Here is a 22,171-nt window from a genome sequence, read left to right as displayed (position 1 = left end):
GTGGCAGATCGTGGCGCAGGGGGGAAAATGGGGGCGGAGGGGGTCTGAGCCTCTCACAGGGGTCTCCCGGGGGAATGGGAGCCCCTCGGTACCGCTCTGCAGCCTGGTGCCGGGTGTTGGGGTGGGGCTGTGGGGTGAGGAAGGGTGAACCCATCGCTGCCCCCAGGCTGCCTGAGGTGACCCTGGCGGGACTCGGTGTGGTGAGGAACTGACCAGGTGGAGAGAAATGTTCATCCAAGAATCCGAAATAGTCATAAAATGCGTCCTCGGGCGTCACCACGTTTGACTCAAAGCTGTTTGCGATGGCAATCGTGTTATTTGCAAAGGTAGTGGAAGAATGTGGAGCTGATACAGTAAAAGATCTCTGTCCAAATAGCATCGTCAAATCGCCTAAAATGCATCAACAGATGAAGAAATTTACTCGCAGAATCCCCACAGCACTGGTTTATTTCCCACGATTTCAGCCACCTAGGGAATGTTTTTTGTTGGCTGTGAATTTTTAAGGGCATGGAAGTGAAAAGGAGTCAGCAGAGTCCACGTTCTCTGATCTCATATGTACTGCATCCTCGACAACAGGGTACTTACTCAGGAATTATAAAGTGCTCCACTCCATGAGGTGCAGCAAGGTTTGAACTTGCTGGGTTTTGTAAGGTGTCCCTTAATAGCAATAAATTTATGGAAGCACTGCTAAACGGTTTGAAGGTTCTTACTGTTTCATAGCTTTTCTCTCATCTCCTCTGTCTTTTTCTGTTCCTGTGTCTCTGGACGAATTACCTTAAAATGTACCCAAGTGAACAGCTGAGCAGAGGGATGAGAGCTTAGATTAAAAATCTAAAAATGTCTTGACATCTGGTGGAAGTAAAAGCATTCAGAGATGCTTGCTGCTTCTTTCTCTGTCACTGAAAGACTGAAAGAAGAGACAGCACTTTTTCCTGGGCCCTGCTAGGATGTATTTATTGGCTGCTGTTCCACCATTGGCCTTTAACCTCCAGAGGGTAGGCTTGCTTACAGATACGAAGCACAATGATATAAGAGAGGCATTTCTCAGCTATAGACCTGTGTTTCCTCTGTTTCCTTCAGAGAAATTTGTGGAGTACTGATTGTGAGAGAACAGTTCAAGTTCATTGTGAGATACTGAGAATTGTGCCTTCTAGTGGTGCCTCAGCGTAAGAGAAGTGCTAGAAGTAGCTTTAAAAGGTGTCACCTTAAAATGGGCTTTTCTTTTGGTACTTGTCACAGGTGGACACGAGGTCAGGAGTTTCAGAGGGTTTCTGTAATTCATGACAATCTGTGTGAATAAACAGCCCAAATTATATGCCTGTGAGCAGTGATTATCAATATTTTTGCTTTACATCCATAGTAAGATCTGTCTTCTCTACATTGTAAATCCTAGTCTTTCAAGTGGTTGTTTTTAATGATTTTTTGAATTTACTGATCTGGCAGTTACATTTAGAGAAATACTTCATTTTTGGGGGGTTTTGCGCCATTACCTGTAGAAGGTTATAACCATGTATTACAGGGAGAAATTAAAAATACCTTTTCTAATTAATATACCATTTTGAGATCCTTTGAAAGTTCACTTTCTTTACGATGGCTTTTAAGTGTGAGAATACTTTATCTCTCTCTTTTTTTTTTTTTTTTAATTGGAGAATATCCAGTAATGTAACCATGAAAGTCGTTGCACAGGTATTCTTGTTCTGTTGTTTGTATTTGATATTGGCACAATCAATGTGTTTGCAAGAAAATATTTTCAGGATTATATCCCCACCATGCCAAATGATTACTTAGAAGTGTATTGCTAGTACTCTCTAGCATCTCAGATTGATTTGTTGCATCTAGAACCATCTAGGAATTTTAATTCCTTACATCTGCTTTGGCTGCAAGTTGTTTGATCAGGAGTTGAAGTCAAGTGTTTCAGATACTGATTTCATACCAGATATTGTACTAAAAGGCAGCAATGTGAAAGCCACAACACTGTTAATTGCAACATGCTTGTTTTAACTAAGAATCTTGCTGGCAAACAAGCTAATCTTATTGATGTTGTATTGACAGGTTTTGAAGCTTTTTAAATTGCTACACAGAACCCGGCAAGAAGTTTTTAAAAATGATACCAGAGCCCTCGAAGGTAAGATTGATTTTTGTGTGGTGGATGCTTACCTACCTTTCTGTGGAACTTCTTCTCTGCATGTTACATGCCTGAGTAAGATAGATGCTTACAGTCATTGCCGTGTCTGCGGAGACTTGATAGGGCTTCTTTGTTAATGTTACAGGGATGCTGCTGCACCTGTGCTCTTTTTACTAGGAGTGTAAAAGTGATGAAGGGACCTAATAATACTCCCTTTTCCAGAGGAGGTGATAATGCATAGTATTGACTCAAGCCAATTCTGCAGCTCCTGTTTGTGTTTAGCTGTGCTAATTCTTCTCTCAAGACCAGTGAGTATGTGATGCAAGAGCCAAAAATGCGAGGGAAGGAGATGGGAGTACTTCTTTTGTTCTCAGTATTGGCCTATGCCTATTTTAAGCAACTGTAATTTCAGTAGTAATCTTCCTGTCTCATCCAAACAGTCTTTTCAAGAGAAATAGCAACTGTATTCTGTTCTTTCTCTGTATTCTTTTTCCCATTTTTGGAAATTTGGGGATTTTTTTTTCCATTTCTTGTTTGTTGTGATAGCATACAGAGAAGACAAGCAATATGAAGCCATGAATGTTCTTTATTTCTATTGACTTGTTAACATAAACAATGCTGCTGTTGTGAGGGAGGGTATATCAATGCCATTTTATGAAAAATAGTTGGAGAGGGGAGAATTTATGTTCAGATGTTTTCATTCTTTTGTGAAATGTGTATGTACATATTTTGTAAGAGAGAAGAAGCTTAAGGAGTAGGCAAAAGAACTTACAAAGAGAAAACTCTTAATTATCTTTCGTTAAATGATTCCTTTCCACATTTTATAGACAATTATTGGGGAAACCTGTTTGTGTCCATAAACAGACATCCTTTAAATTGAAATAAAAAATTGACATTTAGAGTCAAGCTTCTTAAGGAAATCATCTCTTTTTATTGAACTGTGGTGGTCTTCTGGGATTTTTTTTTTTAGCTTTTTTTCCCTCTTTCCTTCTCTTCAGTCCAACCAGAGCACGTTTAAGTGCTGGATTTTATCCTCTTTATGTATGGCTGCCTTCAGGGGATAAATACTGCTTCTTCAGTAATTGACATTTTAGTAATGGCCTCTGTATGTCAGTTCTTTTTAAAGCTCATAATGCTAGATGAGCAATCAAAGCACTGTATTTCACTGCTGCATCAGTCAACTCAAAATATGACATCACCTGAAGTCCATGGAAATCTTGTATTAAGACTTTGGACTGAGTGCACCAGGAAGGGAATGATACCTTTCTTTTAAGGGAAAGGAGTAGGTAGCCAAAGGGAAGTAGACATAAGTCAGGTTAACAACCCCAAGGCAAATACAATGGTTGTAGGATTGTGAGCTTTGACAGTGACAAATACACGATTATGACTTTGTTCATGCTTTATTTACTTTGCTTATTTTATTTAGCTGCAAGACAAAAGATAAATGAAGAATTCAAAAACAACCAAAATGAGACATCTGAAGAGAAAATAAATGAGGTATTCATTTGTTTGCATGGTTTTTGTTTGTTTGTTTGTTTGTTTTTCCAGTTTGAATAAAAATACCGATAAAAGGGGAGCCTTTACTTAAAAGATCTCTAAATCAATACAAATGCTTACTGAGTCATTACAAAAGCCAGGTGAGTCAGAAAAGGCTTTTCCACAGATCTTTTTTATATATAGTATATCATAGAATTTCGCACATACAACAATATATAGAGAGAAGGCTTCTTCTGGTATTTCAATATGCTTATTTTGAAACTTAGAACAATATTAGTGTAGTGTTTTATGTTGCTATTTTTCATGAAAATATTTGCTTTCCTTATAATACACCTGAGCTTTGTTCACTTAAGTTTACCTGTTTAGTTTGTTGTGCAGAGAAGCACAGAAAGAGAGAGAAGAGAAGGTTTAAATAATCTGCACAGTTATTGGCAGAGACAAGAAGTTATTTGATCCCTGATTTGATCCCTCATTTGATCACAAATGAGGTGGCTTCTTTTGTAGGAGGTAGAGAACAAGCAAATGGTCACGACTATTGTAACTCAGAGAGTTACATTTATACTATTGGGCCTTTTTGGCTGTTTTTGTTCTTGCTTCTTTCCTCATGGTGCATTGAAAGGAATAGAGCATTGCATTACCTTTGTTCAGTCATTTTAACACATTTTACTGAGTAATTCTTTTAAATTTCACTGAGGTGTGAAATGAAACTTCTCTATTAGTTATTTCTAGTTATTACTATCTATTTGGAAGAATAATTTAGACATTTTCAGTAAGCCTTGTAAGGGGCTACATCTCCAGTTTCACTGGGTGCTAGTGTGTAGCTCTAACGCAGACAATAATGTGTTGTAAGAATGTGCTTCCTTCTGTCCCTTGCAGAAATAAGTCTAAACCTTTCAAACTTTATAGCATTTCTGCTTGTTGTCAGGCCCTAGAATTAATATTTCTGTGTTTATGTTCCAGGTACCTGCTTTGTTAAATTGTATGTTCTGTGTGTGATAGGTGTACAGAAAAAATACTTCCTGTAGTTTTTAAATCTATATTTGTTAGGAGTGGCAACCAACAAAATACATATGTAACTTCTTAAATCTGGCTTAGTTGATACATTGATTTAAAGAAGTCAGTGGAAGAAATTCTTGACTTTCGTCAAAACTGCAGTATCCTAGAACACCATAGAAGCTGGGTGTTATACATATACTGTAGTGACTTGAATGCAGAAGAACCGAATCAAATGACCTACAAGACTTTTAAGAATCTGGAAAATTACTTTAATAAACACCAGGGGAATTACTGTTCAACTAACAAAAGTAAATGATGAGCAACCACTGTTCATTACTTTTCCAGAGTTGAAAACTGCAATATCTTCTAATATGACATCATATATAAAAGTATGTAGTGACATAAGGAGGTAGGAGTTACTGTCTGTGATAGGAGAATGTGAGATGCAGCTGCATCTACAGCAGTATTTTAGTTCAGAACAGGAGTGCACATTTAAAGTTACCATGGTTGTCTCCACTTACTGTGATTTGGCTTCTTTTGGGAAGCAGTCTCAGAGTGCAGGAGAATTCCTTTAAGATGAAGCTGAAATGGAAGGTGTGCTTCAAGAGCATGCAGTCTGGCTGCTAATCCTCATTGCAAAGGGGGAACCAGAGATACCTAGTCCAAACCCTTTAAAAGGGAGAGGGTGCATAGAAATTTTGTGTAGATGCCAAGTCCTCAGCTCCTACTTGTACTTTGCAAAAATCCTCTCCTGTTGGTACGCGCTACTTCCTAGTGTAGGCATGTCTCCCAGAGCGACTCACTTGTGCTAATTCATTTATTTCTGACGAAGGTATCGTGCAAACAAGTACTACAGTTCTGGTAATTGCTCAGCAAAATTGGCAAGGATTACTCTGTTTATCCTTTTGATGAGGGAAGGAATTCTGGGCTTTTTGCCAAATATTAATGCCTTTGCTAATCATGGTCCTCTATGTTTTTTTCGTTAACCCTCAGTGTTCTTGTTACATTTTGCCCCTATGTTTGTGTCCTTATTTCAAGAGCAGGAATGTTAAAAGAGACAGCTTGTGCTTTCGTTAAAGGGTACTTGAATTATGCAATTGAGGCATTCACTGATACCTGCAATCATTGGAAAAGAGCTACTTTTTGTGGTAATTGCATTATATTTTATTCCTTTGCAGTTTTAATTGGGTGTATAGATTTTATACTGTTGTATGCTACTGAGCTCGTTTCCTTCCTCTCATGCTGTAGCCTGCATGTCAGCTCATTGGTACTCCATGACCTCCAAAGTGAAAGCTCTGTATAGATAGTAGGTAGCTTACTGAATAATAGAACTGACCGACTTGGGTATTTGAATAGCTCTCCAGTGTAGAAAATACCTTCAGGAATAATTATGTATTGTTTAAATTACTCTTTTATTTTTTCCTTTACTAGCTTCTGAAAATAGCTTCAGATGTTGAAGTGATCCTCAGAACTTCTGTTATTCAGGCAGTTCACACAGATTCCGACAAAATATGTGAGTAATGCTGCTTGTTTAAAGATGTTTAAAAATGTTGTAGTTTGCTTAGTTTTCAAGTTTTATATGCATTTATTAGAGGGATAGAGAGGGCAGAAGTCTGCCTCTTGTTCGTTTCTCTGCCTATACGGTATAGTATAGTATAGTATAATTTAACCAGTAGAAGTTTCAAAGATATGCATTTTCTACACAGTTGCTTTTTGGTTTTGTTTGTTGTTGTTTTGTTTTGTTTTGTAATATGGAAGCTGGTAGAAGAGATGCACAAACTGTCTTTAATGCCCTCATGGAGAAAAATAAGTTTTAGTTGGTACCTTAACCATTAGGAGTGACAGCAATTAGTTAGCAAGTCAAGTTGCATGTACTGGCTAATTGGTCAGTGTCTGTCTGAAGGAATTAACCACAATTTCTCTAGGTTTTTGCTCTGCCAAATACGTAGAAGCTGTGTGAGGAAAATTAACAAATGCAGTGTGTATGCTGCCTATAGAATAGCTTTTTTGTAGAGGATTGTTTTCTATCCAAAACCTGTTTTCTGACAACGTAAGTTTCAGATTCTTCATTGGAATATGCCACACAATGATGCCCTTGATGGAAAGGCCTATCCAGTTCTGAAATATTGACTCCTGATTTGGAAGTCCTCTTATCACGTAGGCAGACAGAAGAGAAATAGTAGGTTCAGTTTACACCAAACAGCTGTGTGGTGGATTATAGGAGAAGTCTTCAGGTGTATGCATCATTTCCTTTTTCTTCTGTTTAGGAGGAAATTCTTTACTCAGAGAGTGGTGAGGCACAGTCTGAGGTTGCCCTGAGAGATTGTGGATGCCCCATCCCTGGAGGTGATTAAGACCAGGTTAGATGAGGCCCTGAGCAACCTGATCTAGTGGGAGGTGTCCCTGTCTATGGCAGTGGAGTTGGAATTGGATGATCTTTGAGGTCTCTTCCAACCCAAGCCATTCTATAAGTTAGTGGTGTTTGTACATCTTTGTGATTATTTTCAGGTTTATGTTTGGTAAAGTATTTAACACTAGAATAACTGTAATGATGAAGGGCAAAGATATGTCTAGACTGTGTTGGGAATGATTCTACAGTGATCCTGGGCAGATGGCAGTAGAAGAGTAGGAACAAAGCAAGTGCATTTCATATCTTCCAGGTGTTTACAGCTGACAGCACCTCCAGAGCCAGGGATGGTTTCTGTTTTAGTTATCCTCAGGGAATTTCTTTATCGTGGACTTGCTTCCATCATCCCATGCAAATTTCTTGCATCTAGATGTTTTTATCAGAGAATTTACTATGGTTTGCATGGAGAATTGCTTACTGTAGTGCGTTTTGAGCGAAGTCCTGCTTATGAATCACTATCCATTTTCACCAAGCTTCTCATGGGTTTTTAAGCCCCTTGTTGCCTTTGGTTTATTTTCGTCATCTATGGAACAGCTTCTCTGTGAAAAAACAACTGAATGCTTGCGATCATTCTGTTACTCTTCTTTGCATTCTTTCCAGTTCTCCTGCATGTGTTCAGGTGAGGAGGGCATCAGAGCTAACATCAGGCTATGGGAAAACCTGGCATATTTCATTTTTGGCTGTCACGTGCATTCATTTTAATTTCTAATGGTACAAGTAGAGTTTACATTTTAATAACACATCACACATGCTACATGTTCTGATTCTTTTGATGTACTGAGTGCATAGCATATGTTCAAAACTTAGGTTTTTAAAGGAAGTGGGCATGGGAAGAGCATTGATTGTCGTCTCTTTTGACCTTAGCAGAGCTTTCAGCACTGTCCCCTGTAACATCATAAGAATACAGTAATAGAATTGCCCCTGCCTGATTTTACAGACTGCTTGGAGAAAAGGTGATGACAAAGTTTTCATGGTAGATGGAGGTCTTTCAGAGTCTAGTACTAGCCAAGAAAACTTTGTCATCTAGCAAGAAATGCTACAGGGTGTATTTGACCTTATGAACACAAAGGATGTCATTATGCAGTTACTTGCCTATTAATTTCTTCTCTGTATGTTTTGGATAGGTCTAAGCTCTGCTTCTTGCTATGCTTGGTATTTCTGTAATAAGAATAAAATAGTAATTTCAAAACAGCCAACACAGTTTGAGAGCCATGTGTTTTGTGTGTGTTTGGAATATATATATTGAAGTGAGAAATATTTAATCTTGACAGGTAGTGAGTCATAAGTAAAAGATCAGGAATGCTTAGAAAAGTGCAGAGCATTATGTTAAAAGTTCCCAGAATAAGAATGAACGCTATTAGAAATGTCAAGAGTGGGTAGATATTCCTAGTTGTACAATTTAATTATACAGAGAGTATTCAGCGAAGCTGGAATTTACGTTTACACCTAATACAAAAAAATCATTTTTAATTTTACACAGTAATTCATAAAGGTCATGGCAATGAAAAAATATCCTTGTGGCCAGAAGCATGTTATTAGTCAAAATACAAAAAAGCAGAAATGAAACTAGATGTACAGTTTGATATTGTAGTAGAAAGAGTAAAAGCAAATTTCCTTCCAGAGAGAATATACAGACATTTATACCGCGGTAAATTGATCAGTAACAAAACATTAGTTCCTAAGTACCACTGTTTGAGCAGGTTTCTAGTGTATTTGTGTCTTTCCTAAGAATCCAGCTTTAATTAGTCAGATAGGACTGTGATAGAGGCAATTCTAGTATAGCTTTTACTATAGTATTAATGTCACTGGTAGTAGAGAGTGTGCCATTAGAAATTTCCTGAAACCATATCCAGAATTTTAAGGGAGTTTAAGTGATTGTCACCACAGTTTGGTAACAGTTTATGCTGAGTAGCATGATTAGTGGGGTATGTGCCTATATTGAGTGTGGTTTCCATTGCTGCTCCGTTTTTTTTGAGTATGTCGTACTGCTGTTTCCATCTTTGCCTCTTTGTAAAGAAGAAATGTCTAAGATTAAAAAAAGGAAAAAGTTGGAAGTGGGACTTTAACTGTCAGTTCTGTCCGTGGATAGCTGTCTAGAGGGCTTCTTAGTTTTATTTTTCCTTTCTGACATTGCAAGCAGAGTTTTGTCTGTAAAAACAGTGCTTAGAACACTTGCATCTTTAAGGAAGTGGTATCTTTTGGCTTATTAACTGTGCTGTCTTTTAACTTAAAGCAAGCATGTACATGATGAAAATAATCACCTTCTTTTTACTCCCCTTTGCTTTTTGATACCTGCAAGCCAATTTACAGAGGGAAGTGCCTCTGTAGGTGTATGAGTCCACTTAAGTAGTAAATTGAACAGGTATTCATTTCCAATACACCTTTGATTTAAAAAGCTCTAGTAGAGTAAGGTCAATCTTCTGATCCTTAATCATTTGGACTGTATAAACTTAGTAATAATTAATTACTGATTATTTTTCTTGCTTCATGAAAAAAAAAAGGGGGGGGGGGAGAGTGTTTGAACTCATTTTTTCCGTCACATGAAAGAAGAGAGGGGAACAAGAAACTAAACAAAGTATGTTTCAGAAGCCTATTGCTGCAGTTTGTTTCCTTAACTGAGTTTATAATCTTTTGACTCTAACTTTTTGTATTTGAGCTGACAATATATGATTTAGTTACATCTGCTGTTTTTCTTTCTCTGCAATCCTACATTTCTGGTCTTAGACAGTGAGAACAAATATTGATTGGTAATGGGAACATTTTCCCTAATCAAATGATACCATTGTGTGCTGTCAAAACTTTAGAAACAGTGCACAGGGCAATGTTACACTTTCCAAAAAGAATTTGGGACTGCAGCGTGTAGTCAAGTTTCTATTTACTGGTAAATTAGGTTGAGCTTTCCTCTCTAGAGATAAGACATTTTCATTTAAGAGCTTGTTAGTCCCATTAGACAACTTTCCTTTTTTTTTTTTTTTCCCAAATGATCCAGCATGAGTTATGTTACCCAGCATGTTCAATTCTATTCTTTTCATTTTAATTTCTAATGGTACAAGTAGAGTTTACATTTTAATAACACGTCACACATGCTACATGTTCTGCTTCTTTTGATGTGCAGAGTGCATAGCATATGTTCAAAACTTAGCTTATTTAAGGAAGGTTTAAAAGTTCTTTCAGTCACTATCTGTTTGTACTTAGTGTTTTTCAGTGCTTCACATCAAATTCTGTCTTTTTTAATTTCTGTTATATGTTCCAGCTGTGATATGACTTGACATAAGATTAATTATCAGTCTTTTCTCTGTAAGAGAAACAGAATTGCAAGTTTATTTCAAGGTCTTAGAAAGTTATTTAGTGGATTGCTGACAGTCCACAAAGGCAAAAAGAACATAACCTTAAGGAAATCAATTTTCTTTCTTACAGTACATGGGGTATCTGTACTTGGGACAGAATGTTTGTCATTGCATACGTGCACACACGTACGTTTGTACAGGTTTGGTATATGCTTAGCTGATGTCTGACTTAGTCAAAGTACAGCATTATGATTTATTTGTGCTTTAGTTTGTACTGGTTGAGCAAATCTGACACAACACAGCTCTTTCCCCTCAGGAAGCAAGGACGGGCTGATTTCTAAGAGCTAAAAGGCAAGAACTGATCAGAAACAGGTTAAAGTGATGTGTATTTAGACAAACACTGACCTCATGCAGTTCTGTGAGGATATAGCAGGCATAATTGTCATTTGATGCTTTCTTTTCTGTTGTCCTTTAAAGCAGCTGTGACAAAGTGATTGTTACAGATTAGATTTCAGGAGGTTAGTCTTAACTTTGGGAATTGTTGCTGTAAACATAATCTGACTCAGGAGTGTTAAAATTGCCATTCTCCCTCTTGTTAAAAGCTATTGCAACAGTTTGACATTTTTTATGAATTATTAATGGTATTAAAATATTTTCAGTGTTACTAAAAGTAAAAAGGTGAAGGAAATATGGAAATAGTCTATCTAGCAGAAGGTAAAAGCAGTATCATTTTGTCTTAGATAGTTACCATGATGCTGCTTGTGTGTGTACCAGAAGTTTAATTCTTATTTTACTAACATGATTTTTTATTTGTAAATGTTAAATCAACTTTATGATTTTAGGTAATATTTGCCAAAAGATGTTATTTCTAATAGTTCTGTGTTTTGTTTTTGTGTTTTGTTGTTGTTTTTTTTTTTTAACAGTGCTCATACCCAGGAAGGATCTGCTGCAAGACAATACTCCTTACCTTGATAAACCAACAAAAAAGCGTGAATCCTGAGGAGAGTATGCCCTTCTCCCCAGTATGATAATATCTGGTTATAAGACGTGAAAAGCAGCAGTAGATACCTGTCTTAACTGTTTTTCAAGTTTTAAATTTTATTATTATTGCCAAGAGCATGGACTAAAACCAAACCATCAGTTTTACTGTTTGTTATGATATCATCGTGGACTTCTGTTGTGGAAGATACTAATATTTCCACAGAAGCTTGAGACACACAGTTCCCTTAAAAAAAAAAAAAAGCGTACATAACCATATATATATATGTGTGTGTGTGTGTGTTATGTATGTACTGCTGAATTGTGTTACTTCAGCCAGGAAGTTTTTAATTATGATACTTATCAGACAGAGATTGTTTCCTAGCAATCCAGAGTTTTTGGAAACTAAATGCAAGTGAAATGCAGTTCTTAATCCTGATATTTATAAGTTTATCATCAATCATATACTGCTTTGAACTACTGAAAAACTATCTTGTGGAGCTTTAAGTTTATGCTTTGACCCAAAAGCATGATTTCTGAAGTTGTTGTTAACTGTACACTAAAACACTGTAATGTTTGAGACTTCTTAAGGTTGAATAAATTATTCTGGTGTTGCAGATGGGAAAGCGTGTGTAATGTTTTTCTTCTGGCTTGCACCTTTGAACAATCGGAGTTGGCAGGGTTTGAGTTTGTGGTTGACAGTAGAATAAGAGAATTTAACCATAACCTCACCTCAGGATATTGCTGTAGATATCAGGGTCTGTGAGTAATTTTGTTTTTGTTTATCTTGTGATTACAGTATTATAGTAACATAATGAGGCATTTTCCAAAGGCAAGTGTCTTGTTACTTAGTTGCAAGTGACCTGACTTGCCTAGACTGAATTTATGTTAAGTTTTACTAAGCCCTTATCAATTATTTTATTTATTTATTTATTTATTAAGAAAACTCATTTGTTACTCACTGAACTCACCACAGAATTTCGTTCACTTCCATTTTAATTGGAGCCAGCCATACAGTGGTACACAGAATCTTCTGTTAAATCAATAGCAGGTATTGCGCTAGGATGTAAGTGTAGTAACATGCAGGAAAGAGGTAGCCAAATACTAACATACTACACTATTTTAGATCCAAATTAACTTACTTCATGAGTATCAAAGATGTCAGTATCTCATATATCTCCTGTATTTTCCAACATGGACTGTGTAAAACAAAAAAATAAAAAAAATAGTGCTTGAATCAAATCTTGCCCTCACATAGTGTGGCAACAGGGCAAGTTCTTCTTTTTTTGAAACTATTGCCTCCAGCTGCCATGTGCAGCATAGCCACCAGTAAATACATGTCAGTAACCCTCTTTCAACTGCACTGATGTTTTGTGCATCATAGCTAGAAGTTAGCACACAAACGATTGGAGATAGAATGAAATGCCTGCTGTTCTTTCTGTTTGCTGTGGTCTGGAGGCTGCAGTACAAAACAGATGTGTTGGTCTGTAGCAGATGTGCTGTTGTAAACTCTTGGTGTCACTTTCAAAAGGACAAGCTGTATTATACTTTGGTTTTCCATCCCTCTGGAACTTGCCTTTTTTACTTAAGGAGCTTAAGAGAGGAATAAGCAAGGGAGAAAGAATAGAAGGTAGTTACATCTGCAATTAGGAGACAAAACAGAACATTACCATATGCAAAGTGACTAGTTTTTAAGTAGAAATAATTTAGTTGTGTTTTGGCAAGAAGGACAAAATATCTAGCCATTAAGGTACAGATCCTGTGCCATACTGAAACTAGGAGACAATTCTTCTCTGGTAGAGCCATCCTTTTAGGGTAGAGAAACCGTGTATTAATGATGTTACCTTTCAGATTGATTTCATAAAACTGTGTGTTGGGGGGTCTTTATTCTTTTGATAATGATGTAAAATAGTATTGCCCATTACCATGCAAACTATGTATTGAAAAACTCAGTGATGCTAACAGTAGATGGCAGTGTTTTCGCGTGATGTTTGAAGAAACTGCAAGTGGAGAAGGGATTTGCATGTGACTACTACTTTGCTGTTGCTGTGCTGTTATGTGTTTATTAGGTTTTAATCTTTCGTATGAATTGACACATGAACAGCAATGGAAATAGCAAATCTAGAATTCAACAGGCAGTTGTTTCATTTTGCCTACATCCTGAAAACTCATAGCAAAAATACAGAATGTGTTACAAGAATAATGTACACAGCTGCTGAAAATAAAGAATATGATCAAAAAAGTTGACAGAAGTCAATGGTCATAGGAAAAATTTTCCTTACACTACTTTGTAGTATGTTTATGGCTCTGGATATTAGCATTCCATGTTCCTGCTGTCCTGGATTCATTGGCAGCAGAGATGAACTGAATTTTCAAGTGCTCAGATGAAGAAAATTTAACTGATAGACAAAAGACTACTAAAGTAAAAGAGTGATGGTCCTATTAGTTGTTTGTGGATTAGCTGGTTTAAAGGCTGGTTTCGGGTCTATTCAAGGTAGCCACATGCTTAGTCAGAATTTGATAGAAGAATTGTCACCTCAGTGATTGCATTTAAGAAAATTCAAAGCACTTCTGTTTTTGACATCATCTACAAGACGTCTGTTGCAGCCCTCAGCCCTGGCACTCTCCTTGTGAAATCTTTTTGTGTGGATTGCAGCTTTAAAGAAAGCATTAAATACAGCCAAGCAATTTCTCCTGTTTAAATACTACATTTTTTTCGTTGTTCTAACCACCTCTACTTCCACTTTATTTATCGTGGCTTCTTACCTTTTCTTTTTTTTCTTCAAAAAAAAACATAGTCTTTCAGCATACTCATAGTATGTTAGCTGCAGGCTGAGATTCACAAAACAGTGACAGATTTAATCTGTGAATTGATTTTGTTTGCATGATAGGATTTGAGTTGAAGTTTTTAAGGTCTTCAAGAGAAGGTGCTTGTGCTAATTTAGCAGTGCCAAATTAATCCTTTTCTCTGTGCACTTTGTTAAAGGAAGCATTTAGCTGCTATTTTTACAGGGACTGCTGTTGTATACCACAGCGTGACTCCACAAGAGTCGATCTAGAAGTAGCGTTAAGAGTTTAATCTGGAAAAGTGGCTTGTGCTTTCCCTACAGTGTTGAGTACTTGAGCAGTTTTTCAGGCAACATGAGATGAAAAAACCTACGACAACTTCAGTGACTAAATCTAGCATTAGCATTTTTTAGAGGTCATGCTAGCTGAAGGTGCAGAATACTACATGGACAGCATCATCAGTCATGTTTGTATCATTCTGGACCTGTAAATAAAGTAATTGAGCTTCAAGTACTGGCAGTTCTTTACGCTTCCTTTACAAAAGGGGAAAAAAATATTGACAACTGCTAAAAATAAAGGCTGACCAACTTACAGGAAGATCTGAGTCCTAGTACTTCCCTGCCTTAGATAACTCTTTCCAAACTACTCACAACAATTTATCCTAACCTCTGGAATTCAATAGGCTGTCAAATCGTAGATTGTTAACTTTATTACTTACGGAAATTATTTATTTCACTCAAAGAACAAATTGCAACATGAATTCGTTATTAAGGCTGGTATTTTACAGCTACAAAGGTCTGATATTTTGATAACTCTAGTAGAAATCCAGTGATCTTTGAAGGCAAGTGTATGTTGCCAGTATGGGGTACTTTAAACTTGTGACGTAAACATCCGGATCTTTTGAATTCTGTTGGAAGACTGCACTATTGAAGTGTTTATGAAAACTTTATTCACTCCCTTAAAAGCTGATGTTTCCTGTGACTTTGCATTTTCTTCAGCAACAGTAAATTCGGTGAGAGGAAAAGAGAGGAAGGGCATATCTAAATATCAGTAAGTTTAAATAATCTTTTCTTTCTATAATCCTTCAGCTTTCTATCTCACCTACCCAAAAGCATATGGCTTGAGTCCAGGACTAGTTAGGATTAAATAAACAGCCCCTGAAACTAAGGTCTGTAGAAGCTGGGAGGGGGATGGTGTTCCCTACATTAAGCCATAAAAAAAAATGGAAACAGTTCTCCTGTTACATCTGCTACTGTAGTAGTTGCAGATGTAACTGTAACCTTCTCCCTGAGGTCAGTGGCTTTATGCAAAGGTTGATTCACCTGCCCCTGAATTACACTTACCAGATGAAAGACATCTCCGGAGCTGAGCATGAGAATTCTGTTGTTCTGCTGTCCTTGCAGTAGAGCCCTGGTAATGAAAAAGAGCAGAACGTGACCTGTGCAATACTCTGTACCTTTTCCAGACAGTATGTAAAGGAAAAAAAAAAATCAAAAGGTCATTACAACACTTCCTTTCTGTTCCAAGTGTGTATTTAGGATAAAAACCTTTGTTCTATTTGCTGTCCATGTGCAGATGAGACAGCGTTGATGTTCCTGTGAAGATTTTTATCTTTCCATTCATACATTTTCTGTTTGGAAAGGCTACGTTCTTGTTTTGTCCCACAAGTGGGGACAAATTACAATATGCAGAGGTACAGCCTGAAGTCAGTTTTTGGTGGGATTTTTGAGGAGTCAGCACAAACTCAGATCGTGGAAAAACAAGTGGTTTTAAAGAGAAGGAACAAGTTTGCACTTTTCACAGTTAGCTGTGTCTGACTATGTCACAACACAAAGAGTATGGCCTTCAGACTGTAATTCTTTTGGATGTGATTTCCAAGGCTAGAGGCAGCAGTTTGGCCGACATGGTGTAGTGGAATTAAATAGATTTTAAGCATGTAAGGTAGGAGAAAATTCAACATGGAAACTTAATGTGGGACTAGCGCTGTATCAGTATGTTTTTAAAAAGAAAAAAGCTCTAGAAATTGATGTTCATTGCACTGTCTTTAATGTGTTTTTAGAGAAATCACGGAGAGAGGCTTCAGGCAGGCAGCACGATGTCAGGTACACTGCTCACTACTGTTTTGCTTTAGCTGCCGCATACGAAGTCAGTTTAAGGAATTTCTGACTACAAGGGCAGAAGACCTAGGACAGAGTTATAAAGGGCGTGCTACCTGTCTTTGTTGGAGTGGAAACTTTGGTCATGACATACAAGTTACATTAAATGACAAGTCAATGACAAAAAATGACAAACTAAATGACAAGTGATGGCATGTAGTTCAGCATCCTTCCCGTTCCCCTGCAGTGTATTTGTAGTTTGCAGTTCTGCTTTAATGTGAATTTTAAACTTTCTTTCACAATTTTTAACCACATTTCACTGATATGTTGCAACCATAATCTCAAAAGATTGAGGCCTTGAGGTCTTCACGAATTAGAGAGCTGGGTGATCACTAACCACATCAGTTTAACAAGAGCAAGTCTCAGATTCTGCGCTTGGGAAGGCACAGCCCTGGCTGTACATACTGACTGAGGGATGAGAGGATGGAGAGCAGCCCCACAGAAAGGGATTTCAGGGTTCTGGTCAATGGCAAGTTGAACATGAACCAGCAGTGTGCCCTGGCAGCCAGAAGGGCCAGCCATACCCTGGGGTGCATCAGGCACAGCACTGCCAGCTGGTCAAGGGAAGGGATTGTCCTCCTGTCCTGCTCTGCTCTGCGCTGGTGCAGCCTCACCTTGAGTACCACTGGGTGCAGCTTTGGGTGCCACAGTATAAAAAGGACAAAAAACTGATGCAGTCCATCATCATTTGAGGGCAGAGGACCCCAAAAATGCTAGAAAAAAGTGTATGTATTAGAAAAAATATATTAAAAAAATAAAAATAAAAATACTTAATATGTTGTTTCTGGGATCAAGAAATCCTGTAAAGCTTGCTACAGATTTTCTCATCGTCTTCTTGTATGGTTCCATTTGTTCAGAACTTAATTTTCAAGCAGATGAAGTGGTTACCTAAGTAAGTTATTTAAATATACATTGACTCAAACCACAGAAGTTAGGTCAGGTGATCTCTGAACAACTTCTAAATGCCACTCCCTCTACTACTTGTCAAAGAAAAAATATATAGTGAGAACTGAATTTTAAAGAAAGAAAAAAGCACAAAAACATCTGAACTAAACTGCCTGTAATGGCTGGAACAATTTTAAAATTTAAATCCGACTTAATAGTAGGAAAACAACTTTTGTGGGAGTAATGCAAATTTTAGCAAGAACAAAAGAATTGTTAAGAATTTTCTTATTTTATGAACTACTTAGTGGACTGTTATATTTGGAAACCACTAAATGTTAGTGAACAAAGGTGCAAAAAGCTACCATAAATATTTATTAAGCAGATCAAGGAAGAATGTTTTATAGCCTTTCCAATGTGAAATTAGGAATAAACAGCAATTAGCTAAACAGTATTTATTCCAAGGAAGGATCTGTATGCATAAGGAAATGTAGAGGAATGAGCTTTAGTTTTGGCTGGTGTAAGACAGCATGCTTTTGCAGTGTGAATACCCTTCAAATGCATGCCTTTAGAAAGAAAGGTAAGACTGGGATGGTTTGACATCCTATTCCTGGGGCTAAGAAGGAGGAAAGAAAATAAAGTCTGGGTATTAAGAAAAACCTGGAATGTTCTCATTGGTGGCAATTAGAGCCTGCTCAGCATATCTTTGTAGTGAAGTATTGCCTCCAGGAAAGTGGACACACTTCTTATTGGGACATTTCGGGTCACACCTCCCACAGTACTAAGACATACACAGGATGCACATTGGAATGAGTAGGAACGACAATTCATCTGGATGCTGAATAAATAATAGGTTGTACCAGCTATACTGTATGTATGTTAAAATAATTCAGAAGCAATGTGCTCATCCACCCTTGTAGCACAAGCAGCTGAAAGAAAAAGATTGTTATGCCTGTACCATTGCTTACCAGGGGAAGGGGAAGGGGAAGGCAGAAATTGTGCTGCACTTACTTAATTGAGTAGGAATATAACCCTATGTAATAGTAGACCCTTAGTGTCCATAGAGCAAATCTTCGTACCAGGTGACTAGGATAAAAACTACGTGAGCCACTAGGCTTCTTTTTTCATAATAGTTTATTTATGAACATTGTGCATTTGACTTCTCCTACATGTGCCCTTCAGGAAGTCTTTTTTCTTTTCACAGATGCTGTCAAGTGCTGTCTGTTAATATTGTATTAACTTGGGTTACCTAATCCTTACCCAGCAGATGGCTTCTGCATATTCTACCCCTGAAAAAAAAACTCAGCTAGAAATCTTCAGCAGGCACTCTGCTGATATTTCCACCAAGCTAAATGTGTGGGAAATGTGCTATATCAGTAGAAGTGTTCACATGGTTGAAGCTCACTTAGTAGCTGTTTCAGGGCTGTGAGAGGATTTCTTCTAAAGGCTTAAGCTCTGGTTCTGCTTACCTATGTAATGCTGGCCCATGGTAAGCTTTGGCTTGCGTACTGTAATTACAGCAGTCTTAAGACAAGATACAGAGGTTGATGGGTTTTTCTGCCTCTGCTGACCTTCAAGGAGTTAACAGCAGCATATTCTGTGCCAGATGGCTGTATATGCAACATGTAAATCATATCCCAAGTCCATTAAAACCAGAAAGGCCAGAGCTTCTTGTGCCCTATCTTTAACCATCAATCTCACGACAAGGAAGTAGAAAGAATCTGAATGGAAATACAGGCTTACAACCCCAGGGTGGGTAGCCCTCAACCACGCCATTACTGCTGCAGTAATGGGAGAGGACTTTTACCAAGGAGTGTCTTAACCTCCTTAAAGCATGACTTTATATGAAAATTCCAGCAATGCTGCATATTACAGTATGCTGCAGTGTCTAAACGCTTGCAGAACTGGCAGCTCATTCTGTAATGGTAGCTTGCCAGGGAAATAAGGAACTTCGGAGCGAATCTCCCCTGCCTTATGCACAGAAGCAATCTCATTGAATTCACCTCTGTCTATAAAGCAAGTAGGATGTGGCACGATCTTCTACATGAGCCAAGCTCATGTACGTGCTGGGTACCTTTGGTAAGTAGTAGGTTAAAAGCAATACAGAAGTCAATAGAAAGGGTGTGTGACCACCCTATTTCTGGACCCATTTTAAATCCCCACCCTGGAGAAGATTGGTATAGATCTTCACCATGGTGATTGATTTATTTTCAGAGAATAGCTCTGTGGCTTGTATCTTGAGTTTTCTATCTCTACTGACAAGGCAGCTCTTACCAAAGAAGCATATGTGGTACAGTTAACTATATATATATGGGATTTTAACAGTCCAACAGGATACAGTCATTGAAGCATCTGCAGAGAGCACTGGTAAAGCCTTCAGTTCTTCTACCCTGCATTTACATACAGCATTTTGGTGTGAAGCAACAAGAATGTCAAAGAAATTCAGCAAAGGTGCAAAGTACAACCATGCTGCTGTGAACATGCTGCTTCTAAAAGCAAAGTTAATTGCAGCTTCAGTTGTTTCATCGTCTTGGCTTGTTGTGCTCATCTTTGTGCCTTTAAGTGTAGGGTATTAATGATTTTACAGATTCTACCTGACTGAAGGAGTGATTTTAAAAATGTGTTTTGTTTTATTTTTTGAGCAATAAATGTAACGTAATAAAGTATTCTAGTTTTCTCTCCGTTGGTGACCACTCTCAGGTAGCCTTAGATGGACACAAACATGTCAAACAAAAGCATAGGTGTTTTCTGATTTTCTGTCTGTGCATTTATTGTATGTAACAAGATATCCTTGTAGAAAAGACAGGAAAACTAAATACGTTGTAACAAGATATCCTTGTAGAAAAGACAGGAAAACTAAATACGTGAAGGGAGAATTGATCCAGCTGTAAGCCTGATTTTAGAAGGGCTCTCTCAGAGCTTGAAGCGACAAAGTTTTCTGACCAGTTCCTGGGGGCTTGAGGAGAGCATGGAGGCTGTGGGAGACAGATTGTGCTCCAGGGTGAGAAACGGGACCAGGCACATGTCAAGGATTTCTGGAAGGATGGGAATGCTTCTTGGTAGCTCTCCCCAGACCTGTGGAGATCCACAGCGGGTTTGTAATGTGTGCCAGTGGCATAAGGGTTTCCTACTTGGATTTTCTCTGTCATTCAACCTAGGTGAGTGCAGTAACTTGAGGATCAGTTGGGAACAGACAATTATGTGATGATACCAACCACAGAAACTCCTGTTTGTTTCTTTCCTCCTTCAGTGATCCAGCAGCCTCTGGGCCCCTGTAGCCCTTCTCATTGCACAACTGAGCTGCTTGCAAGCCATGTGTGACTCAGGAAGCCCAGATTCGCCCCTGCTGTTGCATTAGGTGTCGGCAAGTACTGTTTGTAAATTGCAAATGCTGTGTGATTTACAGATTATGGTGTTTGCATTCTGAAGCCAGCATACAGGGTGAGGACCAGATGCAGTCATTTCCCCGAAGATCTCTTCATTATTCCTCCCTGATAACAGCAGTACTCCAGGCTAGAAACTATTTTAGGGAAGGGGTTGTGGCTCTTTTTTCATTTTCAGTATATTCTGTTCTGGCGGCAAACTGCCAAAGGGGTTGACTGCATTCTACTTTGAATGTCAATAGCGAGAAGTTAAGGAAAAGAAGTGCATATCTGCTAGGGTTTGTGCATGTCACAACTGAAAAACTAGTTACACTGAGTGCATCAGTGGAGGATTTTTTTTCTAGTCTCGGTAGGCCAGGTGTTGAGGGCAGAGTTGTAAGTAATAAATGGGCAAAGAAAGTAAGAAGAAACTATGTGTAAAGTCTCAAAATGTGTAGTCTGTTGAATTTAATTATTTAGTGATATTCGTCTGCTTCCTCATGGTCTCCAAAAAGAAAAATGTATTGTTCAGACCATGCTTTGCAAAGTCAAGAGCTGTTGCATAAATTAATAATGGTTACGATTATTTATCATTTTTAACAGTACAAAAGCAAATGTCAAGGTGAGACCTTAACATGCAAAGAAAGGTATGATCACTGCTTTCGGGAGAGTATTAATTAATTTAAAATGTAATGCAACAGAGGCAGAAATGGAGCTGTGTACAGCAAGAACTTGACCTGACTGCTCAGCCTAACAACAGAAAGTTTTATTTTAGGACATGTACATACATTCTGTTAACAAAGTCACAGGAACAGAGATTGAAATATGAACTAGAAACAGGAACCCGGGGAGATATTTTCTTGAAGAAACAGCAAAACAACAGAGATGGTTCGGAAGAAACTGAGGGCAGCAGCTGAGAAAGCCGTGACATGAGGCTACCACCCCAGCGGTGTGCAGGGTGAGGTGGGGCAGAGGCTCAGTCTCTGGAGAGGAGCTGGCTTACACCTGGCTTGGAAATGGATGCATGAAGAGGGTCAGACAAGTATGCTGGTGGCCCCAGAGAACAGTTGCAGGATCTGCTTTAAAGTTTAAAAGGCACTGGTGAGCCAAAAAGAAAGACATTTAATTAATCTTGGTAGTGGGCAGCTGGAACTGATACTCTCGGTTTGGTTACTAGGACAGCAGAAAGACGGCGGGTCTTAACATCTTAATTACAGAAAAGATGTGTGTTTTATTTCTTCATATTCTGCTTATAGCAATGGGTAAGTGTTTCAGATAACATCTCCTCTCTGGCCGTGTTAATGTAGAAATACTGCACTGGTTGTGACATGGGACTGTTTTGAATAGAAAACAGGAAATTAATCTCTGATTGAGATCTGTTTCTTATCCCTCTTGTCCTACTTTGAAGTTCTTACATCCGAAGTATTTTCCCTGCAAGCACAGAGCTGTTTTCACAGGAACAACCCCGCTCCCTCTCTCCCCTCCTCCTTCCAAGAGATGAGCCTTGGGTTGTTCTCATGGCCAGCGCTCACCCACCTGGCACCACCTCCTCGTGGCCTGCAGGGCCCATCTGTCTGTTAGCATGGGGGCACCAGCAGCGTAATGCAGCCTGACCATGGCCTGACCATGCTGTATGAGCCCGGACCAGATGCCACAGAGCTGCCGGATGCCTGGCTGAGCAGAGCCGAGGGCTG

The 22,171-nt window shown here is 38.4% G+C and overlaps 1 protein-coding gene across 4 annotated transcripts in view; it reads left to right on the top strand.

Annotated features, from left to right (window-relative positions):
• LYRM7 (LYR motif containing 7) overlaps positions 1 to 22,171 on the top strand; it is an 85,264-nt gene that overhangs the window by 241 nt on the left and 62,852 nt on the right. Inside the window, exons 1-5 of one of the 4 annotated variants that reach the window (XM_068667769.1) lie at positions 88 to 326; positions 2,053 to 2,125; positions 3,552 to 3,622; positions 6,050 to 6,131; positions 10,443 to 11,213. In XM_068667769.1, the coding sequence (XP_068523870.1) occupies positions 303 to 326; positions 2,053 to 2,125; positions 3,552 to 3,622; positions 6,050 to 6,131; positions 10,443 to 10,540 (348 nt within the window). In that variant the 5' untranslated portion in view covers positions 88 to 302 and the 3' untranslated portion in view covers positions 10,541 to 11,213. Of the gene's footprint in view, positions 1 to 87; positions 327 to 2,052; positions 2,126 to 3,551; positions 3,623 to 6,049; positions 6,132 to 10,442; positions 11,214 to 11,235; positions 11,917 to 22,171 lie in introns of those variants that run through there. The other 3 variants (XM_068667767.1, XM_068667766.1, XR_011091420.1) reach the window with 3 other exon arrangements.

This window comes from Anas acuta, chromosome Z (genome assembly GCF_963932015.1).
Source record: "Anas acuta chromosome Z, bAnaAcu1.1, whole genome shotgun sequence".
In the NCBI taxonomy this organism is placed as follows: Eukaryota; Metazoa; Chordata; class Aves; order Anseriformes; family Anatidae; genus Anas; species Anas acuta.
Note: the sequence above shows the minus strand (reverse complement) of the source record. Positions and strands in the feature narration are given on the sequence as shown.